This window comes from Malaclemys terrapin, chromosome 7 (genome assembly GCF_027887155.1).
Source record: "Malaclemys terrapin pileata isolate rMalTer1 chromosome 7, rMalTer1.hap1, whole genome shotgun sequence".
Lineage (NCBI taxonomy): Eukaryota > Metazoa > Chordata > Testudines > Emydidae > Malaclemys > Malaclemys terrapin.
This window is the reverse complement of record NC_071511.1, coordinates 93,174,783-93,194,722: the sequence shown is the minus strand read 5'-3', so window position 1 is coordinate 93,194,722 and position 19,940 is coordinate 93,174,783. Positions and strand designations below refer to the sequence as shown.

Here is a 19,940-nt window from a genome sequence, read left to right as displayed (position 1 = left end):
TGCCGCTTTTCGGCGGATGCTCGTCTGCCGCCACGGTCCGCTGTGGCTCCAGATGAAAAAGGTTGGGGACCACTAACTAAAAGCATTGATATCCCTGCATGCAAATTTATGTACACTTCTGTTCTGGTTGGCAGTTATCTTTGACCATAAGACCAAAGATCAGCATATCTTAGCTCGGGGTTGTCAAAATGGATCAGACTATGTATACATCATGGTTAGACTTGGCAGCTGTTCAGCTACCTAGAGATATCAGAGAATACTCAAATTCTACAGGATGCCTACTCACTGTTCCTGATATAAATAAGGCTCTTGTGTTCTCTGTACTCACATAGTTTAACTCCTTCAACTTGGCTTCTTCATCTGATGCCCAGGTCAAGAGAACAGTTATGTATTCACAGTCTCAAGCCTGGAAAGTTACTACTACCCATTAACCTAGAGAGGATCATTATGGGTGATTCTTGAAACAGGAATAAGTTACTAACTGTGGTTCTCTGAAGTGGGATAGGTGAATAGGGAGTGTGGATCCATGTGGGTAATCATCTCAGTTACATGGGTCCAAGTCCCATTCAGGGAAGAGTAAAAGCTAAAGTATTTGTCAACTCGTTTTTTCCTCTTTCCCTATAATTAATGTAAACATTGTTCCTGGACTAAAGGGATAAAAAGCAGATTTGATATCTTGGTGCTGAATAGCACCATTACCATCAGTAGCATACATGCTAGGAAACTGACCTCTCATTTCAGAGGATCAACCTGTATTTCTGGAGGGCACGGGAGATGCAAAATAAATATGTACCTGTTGAATGATTTTAATAGGTAAAGAAATGTCACACTATCAGTCTCTGTCTGTTCCATATTGATTGAAATCTTTTTTTTATTTAAAGGCTCTGAAACAGAGAGAGGCGATTTTGAAACTGATTTTGAAAAATGAAAATGTAAGTAACTAATTTGTTTAAAAAAATATTCCTATGCATTATCATGACCATGGGTGCAAACCTTCAGGGCAGCTGAAAAATATGCTTTTGAACCAACCATCTTTGACCATTGTATGGATTTAAATCAGAAACATGCTGGTAGACAGTGTTTAAGTGCAGTGTATTTCACTGGGAAGCTTCTGGATTTGGGTGTGACCTCAGATTTCAGAGGTAGAGTTATTTAAGAGATTAAGCATGAAACTGTCTTTAGAGAAATTAGATTTCTAATCGGTTTTGACAGTGATTCACTGTGGTTTGGGGCAAATTAAATAATCTCTCTGTCAATGGAACATTCTCTCTAGTTGATCTGGGAAGTAGCAATGTGTTACAGTGCTGCTTTTACCTCTTGCTTGTTCATCAGGAAGAAAAAATGTGGCCTCACATTTATTTTCAGTATTTTAGATGCTGTGGACAAAACGTAAGGCCTGGTCCTGCCAGTCTTCTGTGTGGAACTCCCTTTTAAGATAATAGTTCTGTGCATGGAGAACTTGCAGGATTTAGACCCACCATATTAGTAATTCCCATATTAGTTTACAAAACATCCTAGATTAATGTCTGTACAATAAAACAAATACATTTCAGAAGTAAAACTAATTTTAAATCTCATTAATTTTAGTGGTATAATATGGGAATTGATCCCTATGAATGGTTAAGAATTAAGAAGGAAAACATTTCATAAACTGTCAGGATTGCTTGCAGGTGATAGTTGGAATGCAAGGTCCTTCTGGCAAAATAAGTGAGCACTAGAGATATGAAAAAAGAATTGATGTTTAAAAGAAGAGAGTCAACATAAATGAGTCTTAGAGGAGGGCTCAAACTTATTGATGATGATTTTAAGTTTGATGGATTTAGTATTGGAGAAGTCCATAGAATTATAGACATTAGGGCTGAAAGGAATGTGATAGGTCATATCAAAGCCTCTAGACTCTGATTGTTCCTTTTTCAGAAAATATTTTTTCCTTTTATTTGAACGTGTTCCTTAATGTTGACTTTTTTTTTTTAATCTACGTGAAGCATTGTAGTTTTAATTTGTCTATAAATAAATTCCACTTGCTTTTCTGATGCATCTGTGTAAAACGATTAGCTTCTAGAAGACACCATTTTCTGATAGAAAATATTTGTTTAAAGTTAAGAAATCCTGGATCCTGATTAGAACTATCAAGAGGGAGTCAAGACTCCTGGGTTATTTTTGGGTTTTGCTTGACTTGGTGCATGAACTTGGACGAGTTATGTTGCCTCTCGGTGGTTCAGCTCTCTGATTTGTAACATGGGTATAATTCTTCACCACCTCAGAGTAGCACTATTAAAATTAATTGGTTTTAATGTGTTTTGATATTCTGTGATGAAAGGTGCCAACAGAAAATATTAATATGTAAATTGATTTTTTTCAGACTGTGTGTGTAAAGTGGCAAAAGTATTTATTAAAATGAAACGTCAATGCTAAATGTACACTAATAATGTCTGAGAAATAAGTTTGTATTGATAGACATCATGTAATAAAATAAACACTAATAGGCCTCTGTCTAGGTCTTGTTTTGTATTATTTAGACATATATAAGGACCTGAGTGCACTATGTACCTTGTAGGATCAATCCCTTGTAAAGAAAGGCTAATGTTGGAGTGTGTTTCTAGAAGAATTGGATCACCATTTCTGTGATTCAGTTGTATCCACTGGTAGTTACAGGATGTTGTCTATAGTGGATGCAAAGTCATGTTTAACACCGAGCTGATACTTCTAACTCTTCACAGCTGTGTTCTAACATGACATAATTTGCTAGTAAAGACAAACCCTAAAAGTGTCAGAGAAGCTCTTCAAGACTTTGTGCCAGGGGGATCCTGTCCTCTTCAGCTGTCAGCACTCTTAAATTTTTACAGGAGAAATGAAGTATAATAAGGTAATTACTGCCTTCTAGTAGCTGCCAGTTCTTTTTAACAGCTATAAAGTTTTGTTAGTGAAACTTTAATTTTACTAATCACCTCGTTACTTCCTAGGTAGAGAGTATTTGTCTTATGTTGTGATTATACTTTGCTAATATTTCCTTTTAGTTCCTCAAAGGCAAAACCTTAATAAAATCTAAAGACAATAAGTCTCTAAGAGTGACTATTTAGTAGAATATCTTACTGAATTTCAAGTTTTCATGTCTCATTCTTTATTTTCTGGTAGGTGGATAGGCACGTGGACCTCTTGCAAATTGCTAAAGAAACAGATGGGTTTTCAGGAAGTGATTTGAAAGAAATGTGTCGTGATGCAGCACTCCTGTGCGTCAGGGAATATGTTAATTCTACATGTGAAGAAAGGTGCTTCTTGTTGTTTGTATTGTGGTTGCCAAACTGAGACTGAGCCCCCTTTGTGCTAGACACTCAACATTAAAATTGAAGACACAATTATTTGTAAATAAGGAGCTTTAAAAACAAAACTAGTGATAGAAACCAATGGTGGTTTTTCTCTACACCAATCCTCACTACACACACACACACAAATTCAGTGAATAAATCACTTCATTTTGGTTATGGATGTAATTAGGATTTTGTTGAAAATTGCTTCAGTGCTATTTGGAAATATTATGGTAAAAGATGAACACACAAGATGGGGCGTAACTTTATTGATTTTTAATGGGAATGTTCATGTGCATAAATTTACTGTGTATGATGTTTGGAGGATTGGTCCCTGTGTGTAATCATAACAGGCTGTAAATATGGCTACTTGAATCATACAGGTTCCAGTCATGCACCCCTGCCTCCCCCAAAGCGCTAAACCAGACATTCTAACCTAAAGGCTCCATTGCCTCTGTTATAGGATCACTGCCCTCAAGCTTACTTTTGTATGGTGTTAAATCCAAATCCAAGGTGAGCTTGAGTGCTACTGTTTAGTACTGAAAAGTAAACAAAAAACATTTGGTGTGTTTAGTTGGAGAACTAATTCTCCAATATCAAAATCAGAAATTAGTGAACATTAACTAGTCCAGAGTTTCCTTATAAAATGTTGTTTAGCTATAATTTTTTAAGAGCCAAACTCGATTTTCAAATGGGTTTCTTTCCTGTTCCTTATTTTAGTGTCCATAACTTCAGAACATCGTTTTTACCAATACAGTAAGATACCTAAAGAGGAACCCCACACACTTATGTTGCATAGACCTTGATCCTTTAGCTCTTGTGAACACTTCTCTCCTACCCCGGTTATGTCAGTTACATCCGTTGATATAGCCAGACATCATCTATTTAGTGTTCTGTGGCTTCTGGCACTATATGTACAGTGGAGGATTATTTTATAGCATGTAAATTAGATTAATTATGTAACATTTGAATCACTGTTGGTTTATTTATTTATTTATTTATTTTTAAGCCATGATGAAGATGAAATTCGGCCAGTGCAACAGCAGGATCTGCACAGGGCAATTGAGAAGATGAGGAAGTCAAAAGATGCAACGCTTCAGAATGTTTTGATGCATGTTAGTTTAGACTAAGACTAAACAGTGTGTTTGCAGTTTCTGATGTGGCCTAATTTGACTTGCGCTGTAATCAGTTAGTTAAAAAAGGAATGTGGGGGGAGGGAAATCCCTTCAATAAGGGAGTTAAATGTTTCATTTCTAGAGGGTTTTTATACACTGAATTCTAAATTATTGAAAGCTGGTAGTCTTACAGAAATAGATGTGGTCTACAGTTCATGAAGTGGAACAATATAGTCCAGTCCAAGAGTGAATGCTTGTGTTTTGTCCAATTACCAATATGTTGTAGTGGCTTTAAAGTAGGTTCTAATGTGATGCACGTTTTTTGGGGGGAAGGGGAAAATGATTGAATACCAGTTCATGTATATATGTATGAACGGTGTGTGTGTTTATATTAAATGTATATATCCACACATTTTTTATATATAGACATAATCTGTAGATAAGTTGAATATGGAAACTTTTTTTACTTAATTACTGAATGAAATTAAATCAGAAGATGTATAGATTAAAAGACTGCTGAATTCAATGCATATTTACCTTTTTTTCTTTTAGCAACTTATACAAAAGGCAGAAATTCTGTTTGAATTGAGATTTTATTTTACAACTTTGAAGTAGTGGTGACTTTCCCATTGATGTTTGACGTCTACGTGCAGTAGAGGTAGCAAACTAATGCATAAGTGTTTGAATATTTTTCATTTTATATGAAATCCTGCTATTAGGCTCTCTTGTTTTAAATGCTGTTTTTACATTTTTCCTCTCTGAGTTGAGTAAATACCCTTGCAAACTGGTCTTTCATTAAACCCTCCATGTTATAATTCCCTAAAAAATGTGGTTCTCTGATTTACTATACACTAGTCGGGTTATGTAGTCCTGACTTCATTTTTTTTAGTATATATATTGTAATATCTTTACACAATGCTATGAATTATCACGAGTTTTATTTTAACTTGGAGGGGGAAGTATATTTTGTGGTGGTTTTCTTTGTTTCCTCATACACTAATTTGCAAAGCTGAGAAACTCTACCTGGGTCTCCCAGTCATTGTGAATTAGCAATGTTCTACTGTATGTGATGGCAACAGTTTAACAAATTTATATAATTAAGAGATCAATAATATAAGATGTAAAACTTTTCCAAGCTTAATATTGTTTAAAAAAAGGGTACCTTTATTTTTTATAGCAGCACTATGAATTGTGCACTAATCAAGTGCATATTGTGGCAGAGCTCTGACCTTGTCCCCGTGGGTCCAGCGCTTCTAGGCGGTTGATGCTAGCCTCAGTGGCTCACTGCGACCCTCCATGTAGCCCTTCTCTCTCTAGGGCCAAGGTTACAGTCTACTGAGCCCTTTTCATCATAAGCCAGCAAGGAGATTGGTGAGAGAACTCCCACAGTCTCTGTTGTCCCTAGGGGCTTGTTTCAGGACAGGAGGCTAGACTTTCCCTCCCAGGAGGTGTTCCTGTAGTGGTGGGTTGGGGGGAACCTGGGCCCGCCCTCTACACCAGGTTCCAGCCGAGGGACCCTAATAGTAGCAGCTGTTGGCAGCCAGCCTTAGACTGCCAAGGTTGCTACATTTCCCTGAGCCACTTCCCCACAGCTCTCCCTTCTTCACCCTTACCTTAGGGCTCCCTTACCAATGACTTGAGGGTGTCTTCAATAACCAGCCCTTCAGCCACACTTTCTCTCCTCTGGCTCCCCCTGCTCTTCTCTGCCTGACTGGAGTGAGCCTTTTATAGTATCAGAGGGGCCTTAATTAGAGTCAGGTGGTCACATTAATGGCCTCACCTGACTCTTTGCAGGTTAATTAGAGTCAGGTGCCCCTGTTCGGGTCAGTCAGGGAACAGAAAACTCTTAATCCAGTGGCCAGTATATCTGCTGTCTGCTACACCCAACTGGCCTGGGTCTATCACAATATATACTTCCTAATCTAAGTGCCAGGAATGTTCAGACCTAAGTATTTTACGTACAACCAACATATGCTACTGATAAGAGGAAAGTTAAATAAGCACTGAAAAGTTAAAAATAAAATGAAGAAATTTGAACCAGCCATCCTAGGATATAAAGAGCTAAAAATGGAAATTCCATCAAAAGTTTACAACCACTTTATTTTATAATATATAAAAAGTCCCTTTTCTCTGAGAACTTCAGTTAACTCTTGTTATATATCAGCTGTTCAAAAGATGTTACTTTGACTCAGCAACTCATTTTTCCACCCCCTCCTCTCAAAGATTGCCTTTCTCCAAGCTAAGGTTGGTTTCCTTTTTGACACTGGAAAGCTCTAGGGTAAATGCACATAGCTTTCAATCATAGTGGAAAAGGGAAATGAATTTATGCCACTGTAAAGAACACTAATTGGGGGTATTTGGCATTTTAATCTCAAGTAGTTCAACAATAGAAAAGTCTTAAACAGTAGTTGAGGAGATCCAATAACATACAGAATTGTATCCTTTTTAAAAGAATTCCTCTAATAGGAAGGGGAGCTCTTCAGTCCCTAGGAAAATAACAGAACCAGCAGTGAGAGAATTGGCAAACAACTAGCAGAAAAGCTGCAGGGATTTATAAGGAACAAATGACCGGCAAACTTAGTTGTTCTTGAATTTTGATTAAATTTGTGGATGAGGAAAATGCAGCAGAAGTAATATAGTTTTAGTAAAGCATTCAGTACTGTGACTCCCCCCCATTACCTTACATACAGTAGCACTCAACGTATTAAAATTAACTTCTGGGGTTTTAGAATAAATTCAGATAAACTTACATTAGTTAATCCATTTTAGCAAAACACTTAAATACATGCTGAACCTTAAATCTCTGGGTAGTCTAATTGAAATCAATGGGACTGCTCACCTATTTAAAGTTAAGCATATTTATATGCTTTTGCTGAACCAGGCCCTTTTGGACCCAATGGCTTCCCCCCCATTCCCTTGAACATGATACTACCCTTTCTATGTGATGTGTGTTTGATTTCATTTAAGTCTCTTCCTACTTCACTCAGTAACCATGATAGCTGCAGTAGTCTGTGGCTAAAAGGCTGACAAATGATCCAGTCTAGGAGGAAATCCTGGTGTCTTCTTTTCACAAGGTCCTTGCTATTAAGTGAAGAATTCATATAGATCAGTGGTTTTCAACCCCCCTTTTTTTTCCCTCATTTGCAGATCCCTAAAAAGATTCAAATGGAGGTGTGGACCCTTTGGAAAACACCACTTGAATTGCCCTTCTGCTATTTAAGATTCTCTTTCAGAGTATGCTTGAACTTCCTATTTTTACTCCCATGCACTGGAGGAAAAAGCTGGACAACTCCTCACCCATACTAGGTACACGAATAAGCAAGGGATCATGTTTCAGAGTAGCAGCTGTGTTAGTCTGTATCCGCAAAAAGAACAGGAGTACTTGTGGCACCTTAGAGACTAACAAATTTATTAGAGCATAAGCTTTCGTGGACTACAGCCCACTTCTTCGGATCATGGTGCCTGAAGTGTATCAGCTCGTCCCCTGAGCAGAAAAGTTTACTCTTAACCACTCAATTTTTGAAAATTTAGTCCCTGTAGTTAGTTCTGAGTACTTCACCATCTGGCCAAAATTTTCACTTCTCAATGACCTAGAGTGGGAGCCCTTCATGACTGTGGGTGGGATTTTTCTTCACCAAGCCCTGAGGGCAAAATGCCACTTGGAGTTCTGACTGGAGCAATTCTGTCTTTCTGTGCCTGTGTGGGAAGAAAGTAGAGTGCTGAGATTAGAGTTTCCTCTTGTGTGGCCATGAACGATGATGCTCCTGCAACCACCATTCAGCCTTCATTAGGTGAAGGTACACACTCACAACTGGTTAGTTTCAGTTCAAAGGATCGGGGTACTTTGGTATTCCTCACCACCTCTAAACTCACACCAGCATCTGTGCATAATGCTTTCTACCCTACCTAGGGGGCCAGAAGAATCTATCCTCTCCTGGCAGATGACAACCTGGCCTCAGTTACATATGCTGTCATCTCTTCCAGTCTAGGTTACCACAATACACTATAGCTGGCCATGAAGCTCTCAGGAAACTCCAACTAGCACACAATGCTGCAGGGCATCTCCTCAGTAATGCTGGCTATTCTAAGCCTATCAAACCTGGTCTCAGCTCTCTACACTGGCTTCCCATAAAATATTAAGTTCACGGAGTTTTGTCCTTATCTTCAATATTCTCATGGTGTTTTGGGCCTGGATATCTAAATGTGCCCAAAGCTCCAGGAGGAGGACCGTAGTTTACAACTGTTCCTCGGCCATAATGGAGTTGTCCACCATAAAAGTAAAATTCATGCATGCAGGAGACTGAACTTTCTCGGGCCAGTCTTAGACTGGAATCAACTTTCATAAATACTAATGACCATCACAAACCTCACCCCATTCTGCTCTAGGTGCAAAGTGCACTACTTCAAGCTACCTTCTTTGACCTGCCTCCTCTTACACATTAACTTGCATATTAAAAAAAAAAAAAAAAAAGTAAAAATAAACTGCCGTAAACACTACACTTCACACACAATTTTGCCCACCTGCTCGGTAAAGGATGAGAGTGAGAACAAACCACGTGACAGATACAGTTACATTATTTAATGTATTACAGGAAGGTGCTCAGAACAGTGAGCAGGGTGGTATAAGATCCTCACTTCAATCCTAGTTACTTGATTCCTTCACCTTGGTAGTAGCAATGAATGTTTTTCATACCAACTGCTTCTACAAGAGGGGAGTGAAGATTTCCACTGCTCCATTTTATTTCTGCTTTATAGGGAAATGGATCCCAGCAGCATGTAGGTGCTCACAGGTTAGAGTCTGAAAACTTAAAGCAACTATCCCTAAATTGCTTTTTATATCTGATGTGGAGTTGATGTAGTTACTAAGAAGTTAGGGATAGTGTGGCCTATGTGTGGGGTATTTTTTAAATAAAATGCCTGTATTCCTACCGTATATACTTGTTCATAAGCTGAATTTTTTTAGTAAAAAAGGGAAGCATCAGAGAAGGGGGTTGGCTTATGAACGGGTATAGAGAGGGAGAGGTGGGCCACAGCCCCTCCCCCCCCCCCCAACAGAGGGGCAAGGAGAGGCAGTAGAGTCTCTCCACTTCTGGCCAAGCTGCTCTCCCCCCAGCCTTTGAAGCAGCTGCAGCTCTGGGGCTGGCAGGCTGTGGCCACACCGCCCGGCCCCACCAGCCGGAGCACGCTGCGGCCATGTCGCCCGCCCCGCCCACTGGACATCCTGCCCTGGCCTGTCCCAGCTAAGGTGGGAAGGGATGGGATGGTGAGAGTGTGGGGGTCCCAGGCTGGGGTGGGGTCATGTGGGGGGTGATTACAGGGTTACTCCCCTGACCCCCAGCTTCTCCCCCCGAAAATTTCCCAACCAGTTGCTGTCCTGGCCCGTCAGGGTAAGCAGCTGGCGCGCCGGGACACTTCATTTACTTAGGTTTATCTCCATGCCTGCGGATGCTCGAGGTAAATAAACCATCTCGGCCAGCCAGCAGCTTATCCTGATGGCCCAGGAGCCAAAGTTTGCCGACCCCTGAATTATAGGGTTGGCTTATGAATGGGTCATAAAAAATTTCCATTTTTACTTATCCATCTTGGGGGGAGTCAGCTTATAAATGAACCAGCTTGTGAATGAGTATATACGGTATGTTAATCCTCATGCCGGAACCATGCTATAAGACAGTAATAAGAAGGAAGGGATAGTTCAGGAAACTGGCTGTAACAGGTTCTGCTGGTATTTATCAAATAAGCTTTTAGCATTGTTTCAATGGCTACTTTCCCATGTTTGCCAAACCCCTGGAGATTAGAAGGCCAGGAGTAGCAAGGCAGTGGGAGAACTCATGTAAATTTAATGCTGCCAGTCTGCATTCCCTTACAGGTAAGTTTGGGTGTGAATACATTTCAGAAAGACTTTGGGGCCTCCTTACCCCTCTGAGCTTACTAGTTAAAAAAAAAAAAGGTGGTAAAAAAATCCACAAAATGACAAGCAAATATTTAGACATAGAAATATATATTTGTACTAAAAGAAAATGTTTAATAACAGAGTATCAAGTTCAGAATATATTACGAATCATGAGATGCATCAGTCAAGGCACAAATTCCAGTCTTTAATAAATATACTATAAAAATACTAGCGAATGGACTCAGTGTATTACACTATTTTAAAGGAATAATTTTTGTTTTGCTGTAACCATTTGGATTTACTGCTTTTTCACAGACCACTTTGTTTCAAGGTTAAAAAAAATGCAACACCACTATTTAAAATATCAAATATTAATTATAAGTCACAGTATTACTTTTGTCTTTCAGGTTCCTGCCAGAGGGCCTGAATATAAAAGGCACTATTGTTTAATATATTTTTAGCTTCTGGTGTTACATTTGTAGTATTTAATTTTTTGAGGTATAATACAACTTTTGATTCCTTACTCTAGATTTTTTAAAAGCAATAAGAAGCTGGAAACATTTGAAAAGTAAAATGCTTTAAAATAACATTTTGAATTGCTTCTGTAATTATGTGCATTGCACAATGGGCACAGCAAAACAATTTCACTTAATATATATTTTACTAAACTAAATTACAAGCAGAAGCATGATTGTTTTACTATGTATAGATATTTTTATAATTAAAACTGCAAAATGAGAAGAATGTTATTAATTTCATTTTCAACACCTTTTAACCAGTTTTTGAACACCCATTAAAGTATTGTGACATATATAACTGCAAGATCAGAGACTGAAATCACATCTATTAATTCCTACAATAACTGTGTATATTTTCCTTAGAAAATGAACAACACAATATCATGTTCATGGAGGTAATAAGCTCCTACAAGTCTCCAGTAAATACCAACCATTACTTCAACAGCTCTCATACGTTTTCTTCTTCCTAGAAGCCCATGAAAGTAGATAGGCTTTGGAGCATGTTCTAAGATTTGGGCTTATTTGAGCTATTAGGGAAGTAGTGAATTACAAAGTCTAGGCCTGGGTCTCCACATGGACAACCTGTTAACAGTTCCTTCTCTTCTAGACTGAGGGGTCTCCAGTGTACACAATGCCTCTGCTGACTACAAATATGGCAATACGGTGCAGGGAAGAGAGGTGACTTCTCACATAGGGAGATTCCAAGCCAATCAAGGCTTTCTAGATCAAAGCCAACAACCTCAACATCACCCAGAAACACAATGGCCGCTAATGCAGATCGGAAGACTAACAGAGTGTGTGCATGGTGAGCCTGCTTCCCCAGTGATCAGCCACATCCTGCATCAGCTTACGTTTCCAGATGGATTTATGGTGCAGCTCTCAGAAGAGTTCACTTTAGTAATCACAAGGTGGCAAACAAGAATAGCCAGACCCATGTCCAAAAGAAACTGTTGCAACCTCCTGGCCAGATACAGATGGGAAAAAACCCCAACATCCCCCCAGTCAAATAGCACCTGGAGATCCTAACCCGTCTCCCAGATTACCACATGAAGCAACAACAGGCAACACACACACTCTCCATTAAAGAGGCACGTACAATTCACCATATTTTCCCATCTGCCATTTTCATTACTGTTTTTTCTAGAAAGAGCGTCAGCCAGCTGTTCCTCACCCACGCCCCAATCTCTGGCAGACAGTGATAAAACGAATGTGCCTTATTTTTTTTCCTCTTTAGAATATCAGTAAGCTGCAACATGATGGGCATTAATAGGCTATTGGTCCATGACGTGTACATTATGGGCATGAAACTGATGGGAGAGTGTCTTCTTCCATACTCTGTTAATGCACGTCCTGGAAGGGCTTACTGCAGTTACAGGAAATATGCTTAATTTGGGGGGAAAAAAAACAAAAAAACCCACCATGTTTAAAGCTAAGCTTTCTGAAGGGTGATGTGCATTGGGGGGTCAGGGCTATCCTTCCTATATGGAAAGCATAAGCAAGGGAACGTGTGTTAAACACTATCTCTAAAATTTTTACTGCATAGCAAAGTAATTTTTCTAGCTCTCTCAGTGACACCTTTCCCAAACCTCCTGGAGCCAAAATGGCCTTTCAGGAACAAGTTGTGGCCAGTTTGTTTCCTTTTTCTATTGGAAACTGAAAACATTATATTTGACTAAATTAGCTTTTGCAATAGAAAAGAGGGTAGAAAGTGCCAGAAAGAGGGGCTAGTTTGACATTCTAGAGTGTGAACAGACTATTTTAAACTGTCTCCACCTAAACTTGGCCTCTTTATTCAATAAGCTGAACTGGGATCCTGATTCTCAAATCACATACACCAGTGTAAATCAGAAATAACTCCACTCTGGTCAGTGGAATTACACTGGTATAAAACAGATGAAGTAAGAGCAGTTTAAGGGCCTCATGCATCTCCTAGTACAGCTTCCAGCAGTCAAAGCAGGCCAGCTCCCCTTCAGTTCTGGGTTGGGAGGGAAAGTGCCACTGGAAGCCCTCAATGCAGGACTCAAAAGTTAAAGCACCACTTCTCCCAGACGCACCATGGCACTCAAGCTTGGCTGCTTTAAATTGTCTCTTTTATGTAGAAAGCTAAACTTGGAGCTGCAATAAAGCTTAGTTCAGTTTCTTGACTGAAAAGTCCAAATTTAAGTAGGAGGCATTAGAAAGAGAGGGGTGTGTGGTGGACAACAGAAACCCATATATGTGCTAAAGAAAATCCTTCTGCCCATTGCAGAAGATGAGCTTCTTAAGGAATAAGGGGAATATAGTTAATCATTTATTTCCTATTTCCGGTTTGTAACTGATTTAAAGAGCATAAGGGATACGTAACTACATCATGGCTATAAGGTCAAACTGTGCACCTTTGGGGGTTGGTGTACCACTATGACATCACTAAAGATGTCCAACTGGCCAGTCCTAATATGGCTTTGGAGAATCATCATATAGAGCCATATTCTACTATAAATAACAGACCTGCTGCTGCTCCCTTTGAGGTTGAAAGGAAAATTCCCAATAATTTAGTGGGAGAAGGGCCAGGCCCAAAATACATACATTCAAAAACAGTTTGACCCTATTAGAAATTGTTCTATCCTACCATTAGGGTATTGAAAATGCAAACTAAGTGATATGTAATACAGTAAATCAATCAATCAGAGCTCACTGTTAATACCCATATTTTTGAGGAAAAATAGAATTAATATTTTTTTCCAGTGATTTGTAGTATTCAGTTAAGACTTTCCAAGCTTTTGGGGCCATGAATCCATCAGGTGGATTTTCGCCTTCCCGAGCAAGCTTTCTCATGCGTGTTCCGGAGATGAAGTCAAATTCATTGTGCCTACCACAGAACAGACATATGGATGAAATCAGTAAATTTAATCTCCTTAAGTGCATCAAAGCCAAATCTTTTCAAATGTATTATTTTTGCTGTCCTCAGAATTTAATCTGAAAATTGCTGGTACGATGTCTTCACTAACTCTGTAAGCACTAATGGCACAAATCTTTATCTTCATGTGCTAATTTACCAGCAGCAATAAGAAGCAACGGGGCCTCTATTAAAAGGACCTCTATTTTCACTATTACATTATATTATTAAATATAAAATACTTTTCTAAAAATAAGGAGAAGTATTTCTACTGTTGTTTCCTAAATGTTGTTGTTTCTTAACCTTTTTGGTAAAGATCAAGCATAGCGTTAGTTTCACATGCGCTAACTCCTTTGTCTGGGTGTTGTGTCCTGTGCTGGCAGGCAAACAGACTCCTCACATAAGTCTTTTCATCCCTTAGTTCTTTTATTTCATTTACAACCAAGTTATCTAAAATACTACAAAACTTTTCCTTTCTTCTGCTAAACTGCGACCCTTAAGAAATCCTTTAAAATATTAAATAATATTTAAATATAATATGGGCTACTTTAAAGCGGGTTATCATTCACTGTGTTACCTTTCTGGATCGTAGAAAATCATGGCCTTTTCTACTTTATTGTATGCTGCAACTCTGAAGGGAATGATTTCCACAGAGGCCAGGCCTGGTGCCATGCTAAGGACCTTCCCTCCTTGTGTGGGCTCATACAAGTCTTTCTTGGTCTCTGGATGGGGCATGCCTGCAGGGTCTCGGCCCACAATGTAGAAATTAGCTCCAGCAATCATTCGAGCCCTACAGTGCCACTGAACCTGTGAAGGTGCAACACAAATACCATTATTTAAATGCAGGCCGACACTTGACATAGCATGTCAATATTTTTGTCTTGCTTTAATAAAAAATGTTTAAAAGCTAGGCAATGTCTTTATTTGGACACGAATGAAAAGAATGACACTCTTCAGCAGGCTATTTGTTGTTTCTGATGATGGTTACCCACTTCACTTTCATTTACCACTGCTTTCACTTCCTCTGCTTAAATAAAATGAAACTGGTCTAAAATTAAATTTCTGCAAAGGTTGCATCTAGTGGAAGTTGTAGAGAGAGAAACGGATTTTTGTTCTGGTTTTTTACGGCTGTAAGAGTCCATGAGATCATTTGCTCTCTCTCTGTCTGATCATAGAACTGCTTAAGTGAAATGATGTCTGAAAACTGAGAGGCCATAGCTGAAGAAGGCTGAAGAGTGAACACTTTACAAGTCTCTTTATTTACTAATAGTTGAATATATGCCATAACTTAAGCGTGGCTGGCTGGATAATTGGGGCCTCTTGTGAAATGGGAAAGAATAGCGCATCCTTTATTACTTTAATATTAATTCCTCTCTCTATTGGGGCCACCAAGAACTGATTGCCATAATCTTGATTACGTGTGAGAGTTGCCCCAGCCTCTCCAGGAGGCCAGACAGACCACCCCAGCAAGGTCTAGAAAGAATCCCAGAGGTGCAAAGGTAAAGTAAAGCCACCTTCGCACCTCAGTCCTCTCTTGGGTTGTCTCTCCTGCAAGGGGCAGCACAGAATGTGGCTGGATATATATACTCTCTGTGCCTCACAACCTGTACACGGTCTCTGCTCAGCTGTATTCCCTTCCCCTTTGGCACCCTCTCAGTATTTAAATAGAAATTGACAGTCCATCTTCAGTAAAAAAAAATTATAACCACCAAATGTCCTGCACCCCAGGGGGCTGTGTAAATAATGCTCGTGTCACTGAAATTACTAGTTAAAAAGGCTAAGTAATTCCCCCAAGAATAAATTACTATTCCTTTCTCTCAGGATTTATATAATAGTGTAGTTCTATTTACTAGTTATTTAATAGCCGTGAGGCACAAACTCTTGTAAAAGCTCTTGTGAAGGGCAGAGGCTGAAGGTTCCTACACTGCAGCCAAGTGACTGCCCAACTGAGACAGGTATATGCTGCACGAGCAGATGAAACTGTGAGGAACGTTCTGATTCCTTAATGCTTTTATCCTAACCTCCACATTTGCCTATCTCGGGATATTTATTCCTTAGCTTTAGGGAAAGAATTACTGGGGGAAATTGAAGCAATGAGCGTCCATGGCCAGAAACGCCCAAAGGAGTGGAAATCAATAGGAGTCAAAAGCCCAGTTACCCATCACATCTCCACTGCTTCGTGTAGCCTTCACCTTTAGCACATGCCGATTCTCTAAGCAGTCACTGCCAACATGGACCTCTCAGGAGATAATGCCACGGGTTTATCTATAGCAGCTCCCCTGCCTCCAAATAAAGCGTCCAGCACAAAATGAGTAGAGGGAGAAGCAGTAAGAGAAGGTAGATAGACTGAGTGGTGGGCAGTACAAAGTACAGAGTTTACACCCTGCAAGCAGGTAGGGATGAGAAGAGACCTACCGGGGGAATTCAGATGGCTCAGGGTAGAAGGAGGGAAAACTCATGGGAGACTTAACAAGTTGCCAGTACTCATGGAGGCCCAGATGGCAGACCTTGGTATTTCTGTGAGGTCTAGCCTTTTTAAAATTTGAACCCCTGGCTAATGTGATGATACAACAAAGGTGCATTCATGTGGTGAACACTGAAGGAAATATGTAAACATATTACATGACTATTAAAAAGTCCCTCATTCACTGATGCTTTAGGGAATAGCACAGGTTCTCAAAGAGGAGTGGGACAGTTTTATCATTTAGGAACTCTGCTTTTAGATTATGTTGGTAAAAAGTATTTATATTTGTATTGAATGCAGCACAGGCAGGGAAAAATGTAAGAAACTAAATAAAAATGTATCAGAGGGGTAGCCGTGTTAGTCTGGATCTGTAAAAATCAACAGAGAGTCCTGTGGCACCTTTAAGACTAACAGATGTATTGGAGCATAAGCTTTTGTGGGTGAATGCCCACTTCGTCGGATGCATGACATGCATCCAACATGCATCCGACGAAGTGGGCATTCACCCACGAAAGCTTATGCTCCAATACATCTGTTAGTCTTAAAGGTGCCACAGGACTCTGTTGCTTTTTAAATAAAAATGATTGCCTGAAACGTAGCTCAATAAAAATAGCTCTTATGTACTCCCTGTTTTTCAGTCATGTGTGTTTAGGTTATGTCCAGAACCAAGATTACCAGGTTGCAGACCCAGTATGGCAAAAATCTAATCTGATTATTTATGAAGCAAAATTTACAGCTGGACTTTTTCAGATATTGGTCTGATCTTTTAATTCTGTCAAGTAGCAAATCTTATCGAACTTGTACTGTTAGCATAGTTGATATGGAAGCTTCCAATGAAGAATGAATAGGAAACCTCAGATGTCACTTACTATGTCACTTCTCTGAATAAAGTCATATTTATGGATTTAAAATTCTGTGAATACTTCAAGGTGTTGGTTGTTATTTAAGAAATACATACCTCTGTTGGACCAGCATACAACATGGGAGAGGGGAAGATTGCAACAATAGTTGACTTTGGGTCTAGGACATGTTCCTCGAGCACGGCTGCATGCTGCTTCATTCGCCACTCTAGCGGCACATCATCCTCTTTGGTCCAGCCTCCTAGAGGGTGCAGCAGAAGCACCGGATGTTTGTAACCTCTTTCCAGCAGATGTCTTTTGGTGTCCTGCATGAGCAGAGCATGACCATTGTGGACAGGGTTGCGCAGTTGAAATGCAAATATGGCATCTAAGAAAGAAAGATTCAGAACAGTGTCATAAGCCCGATAAGATGATTAACAACTGCACTAACCTGAACACCTAACAGGAAGTACATTTATAGACTATGTAAGTCATGAGCATCAAATTATGACAACCTCTACTGTTTACATTCCCTGGTATTATTATTTGTATGAATGATCTGTATTACCATAGTGCCTGGGAGCCCTAGTTATGGATCAGGATCCCATTGTGCTAGGTGCTGCACAAACACAGAACAAGAAAACAAAATAAGCAACCTTATCTTCCTATGGAATGGTTCCTACAATACTTAAATTATATATGTACTATTTCTCTTAAGTGCTCTGTGAAATTTTTTCATTGTGCACATTTTCTCTGAGGTTGATCTTGGTTATCTCATCCCACTGTGGCCAATGTATTTTTCACCTTCTCATTAGAAAGTGTATTTCCAATCTACATCACATCCTCTAAACTTCACTTCTGAAAATATGTATTTGTTTGTTTTCAAAGTTCAGTGAAATGCTTAGGGAGTTTGGAAAATCTACAATAAAAGCACCCTCTGCCTTCTAAAACAAGGTCAAATTTGTTATGCAGAGTTGTAGGTGACTTGTGGAACTTCTTTCCCCAGTATGACATGTTTTGGTGATTGCAGTGTTGTAGCAGTGCTGGTCCCAGGATAAAAGCCCAGGATATGCACCTTAAGAAACTTAAACCAGCCTTCACGAAACACACACCAGAGAAGTAGATTGCATCATGAAACAGGCCACCCAAATACCCCAAGAGAACCTGCTTCAATAAAGAGGGGGAAAAATGCTCCTCCAACCACACCCCCCCACTTGTCACTTGGTATCCCAGAACACTGGAACCCATCAGGTATCATTAAACAATTACAACCCACACCTGATGGGGACTACATCCTGAAAAAAATGGTTTCCTGAACCTCCTCTTTTGGCCTTCAAACAACTCCCCAACCTCATCAAGCATTTCGTAAGATGCAAGTTCCCCACCAACCAGGACACAACCCAAAGCAGCACCACACCCTGCCAGAACAACAGATGCAAAACCTGCAGACATATCTTCACTGCTATGATGATCAATTCCCCCCCGCCTCCCAAACACAAGTTCAAGTTCCCCCCCGCCTCCCTTTCAAGTTCTGGGGGTCCTACACATGCCTATCACAACATGTGATGTGCCTCATCCATTGCACTAAATGCCCCAGTAATAACTATGTGGGTGAAATGAGACAAACACTACGCTCTCGAATGAATTCGCAAAGAAAAATGTTAAAAGACAAAAACATTTCCTAAAATGATCACTCCATATCTGCCCTCTCAGTCCTCGTTCTCAAAGGAAATCTGCCCAACACTTTCAAAAGATGAGCCTGGAAGCCTAAATAACTTTGATAAACACGAAAACACAGACTGAAGAGGGACTCCAGATTTACGGTTTATTACAACCATCTGTAACCTACTAATCCCTGTTTTTTGTCCTATGACTGCAGAGGTGTTAATGGGCCATTTCATCTTGAATGGTCCCTTAGGATATGTGTTAACTACTTAAGCTAAACAATCTGTTCCACCTTGTATTTAGCTGTGACACTCTGGGTATGTCTACACTGCAATTAAAAACCCACAGCTGGCCCATGCCAGTTGACTCCGGCTTGCGGGCATAGGTGGTGAGTTATATATTCCCACGTGGTGCCCGTGCACCAGCCATATTCAGAGTCCAGGAGCCCAGCTCCACCAATATTTGGGGCCGGGTGTCCCCCCCGCCCCGGCCCCACCTGCCGCCTCCCCCCCCCCCCGCGCCTCCCCCGGACCCCTCTTGCCTTCCCGGGACCCCAGAGCAGAGAGTCCGTCTCTTCTGTGCAGCTCCATGCTGCCTCCCTGCAGCAACTGCTGCCGCAGGGTCCTAGTGCCCCCCATCTCCAATGCCAGGGCAGACTGACTGAGCCTGCCCTTCCAACTCAGACCCTCCCCTTTTCCGGCAGGACCCTCCAGCAGCACAGGGAGCCCCCCGCCCACAGTTACTGCTCCTGCCCCATGCTGGGCAAGGAGGCAGCCCCATCCCTCACCCTCAGTGAGGCTACAGTCAGGGGCAGCAGCCCCCGGCACCCACCACGGGGGAGGCGAGGGAGATTCCTGGACGTGAGAGAGGCCCTAGGAGCACATGTAGTGACAGTGGTGGGAGTGAGTGTGCTGCTGGGGGGGCGGGAAAGGGGGGCTCCTCTTCCAGAGCGCTCTGCTGCTGGCAGGGAAAGGGCTGGGGGGAGTCCTCCTTTCTGGCCCCTGTCCCGGAACAGCCTGCCTGCAGCCCAAACTCATCCCCAGCCCTGCCCCACCCCAGAGCCCACACCCCCAGCCAGAGCTTTCACCCCCCCCCGCACACTCAACCCTAGCCCTGGGCCCCTCCAGCACCCCAAACACCTTATCCCCAGTCCCAGCCAGAGCCCTCACCCCCCACACCCCAACCCTCTGCCCCAGCCCTGAGCCCCCTCCCATACCCAAACCCCTCATCTCCAGTCCCAGCCAGAGTCCTCATCCCCCTGCATTCCAA

The 19,940-nt window shown here is 40.9% G+C and overlaps 2 protein-coding genes across 7 annotated transcripts in view; one reads left to right on the top strand and one right to left on the bottom strand.

Moving 5' to 3' along the window:
* Positions 1-5,235, top strand: part of ATAD1 (ATPase family AAA domain containing 1) — a 33,972-nt gene extending 28,737 nt beyond the window's left edge. For both annotated transcript variants that reach the window (XM_054034046.1, XM_054034047.1), the window contains exons 8-10: positions 882-932; positions 3,136-3,269; positions 4,315-5,235. In XM_054034046.1, the coding sequence (XP_053890021.1) occupies positions 882-932; positions 3,136-3,269; positions 4,315-4,435 (306 nt within the window). In that variant the 3' untranslated portion in view covers positions 4,436-5,235. The remainder of the gene's footprint in view (positions 1-881; positions 933-3,135; positions 3,270-4,314) is intronic.
* The window catches only part of PAPSS2 (3'-phosphoadenosine 5'-phosphosulfate synthase 2), a 91,700-nt gene that overhangs the window by 10,083 nt on the left and 61,677 nt on the right, over positions 1-19,940 (bottom strand). For 2 of the 5 annotated variants that reach the window (XM_054034042.1, XM_054034043.1), the window contains 4 exons: positions 17,126-17,394; positions 14,281-14,510; positions 13,512-13,676; positions 7,914-8,116 (listed from right to left, as the gene is read on the bottom strand). In XM_054034042.1, the coding sequence (XP_053890017.1) occupies positions 8,011-8,116; positions 13,512-13,676; positions 14,281-14,510; positions 17,126-17,394 (770 nt within the window). In that variant the 3' untranslated portion in view covers positions 7,914-8,010. Of the gene's footprint in view, positions 1-7,913; positions 8,117-10,401; positions 13,677-14,280; positions 14,511-17,125; positions 17,395-19,940 lie in introns of those variants that run through there. The other 3 variants (XR_008445621.1, XM_054034044.1, XM_054034045.1) reach the window with 2 other exon arrangements.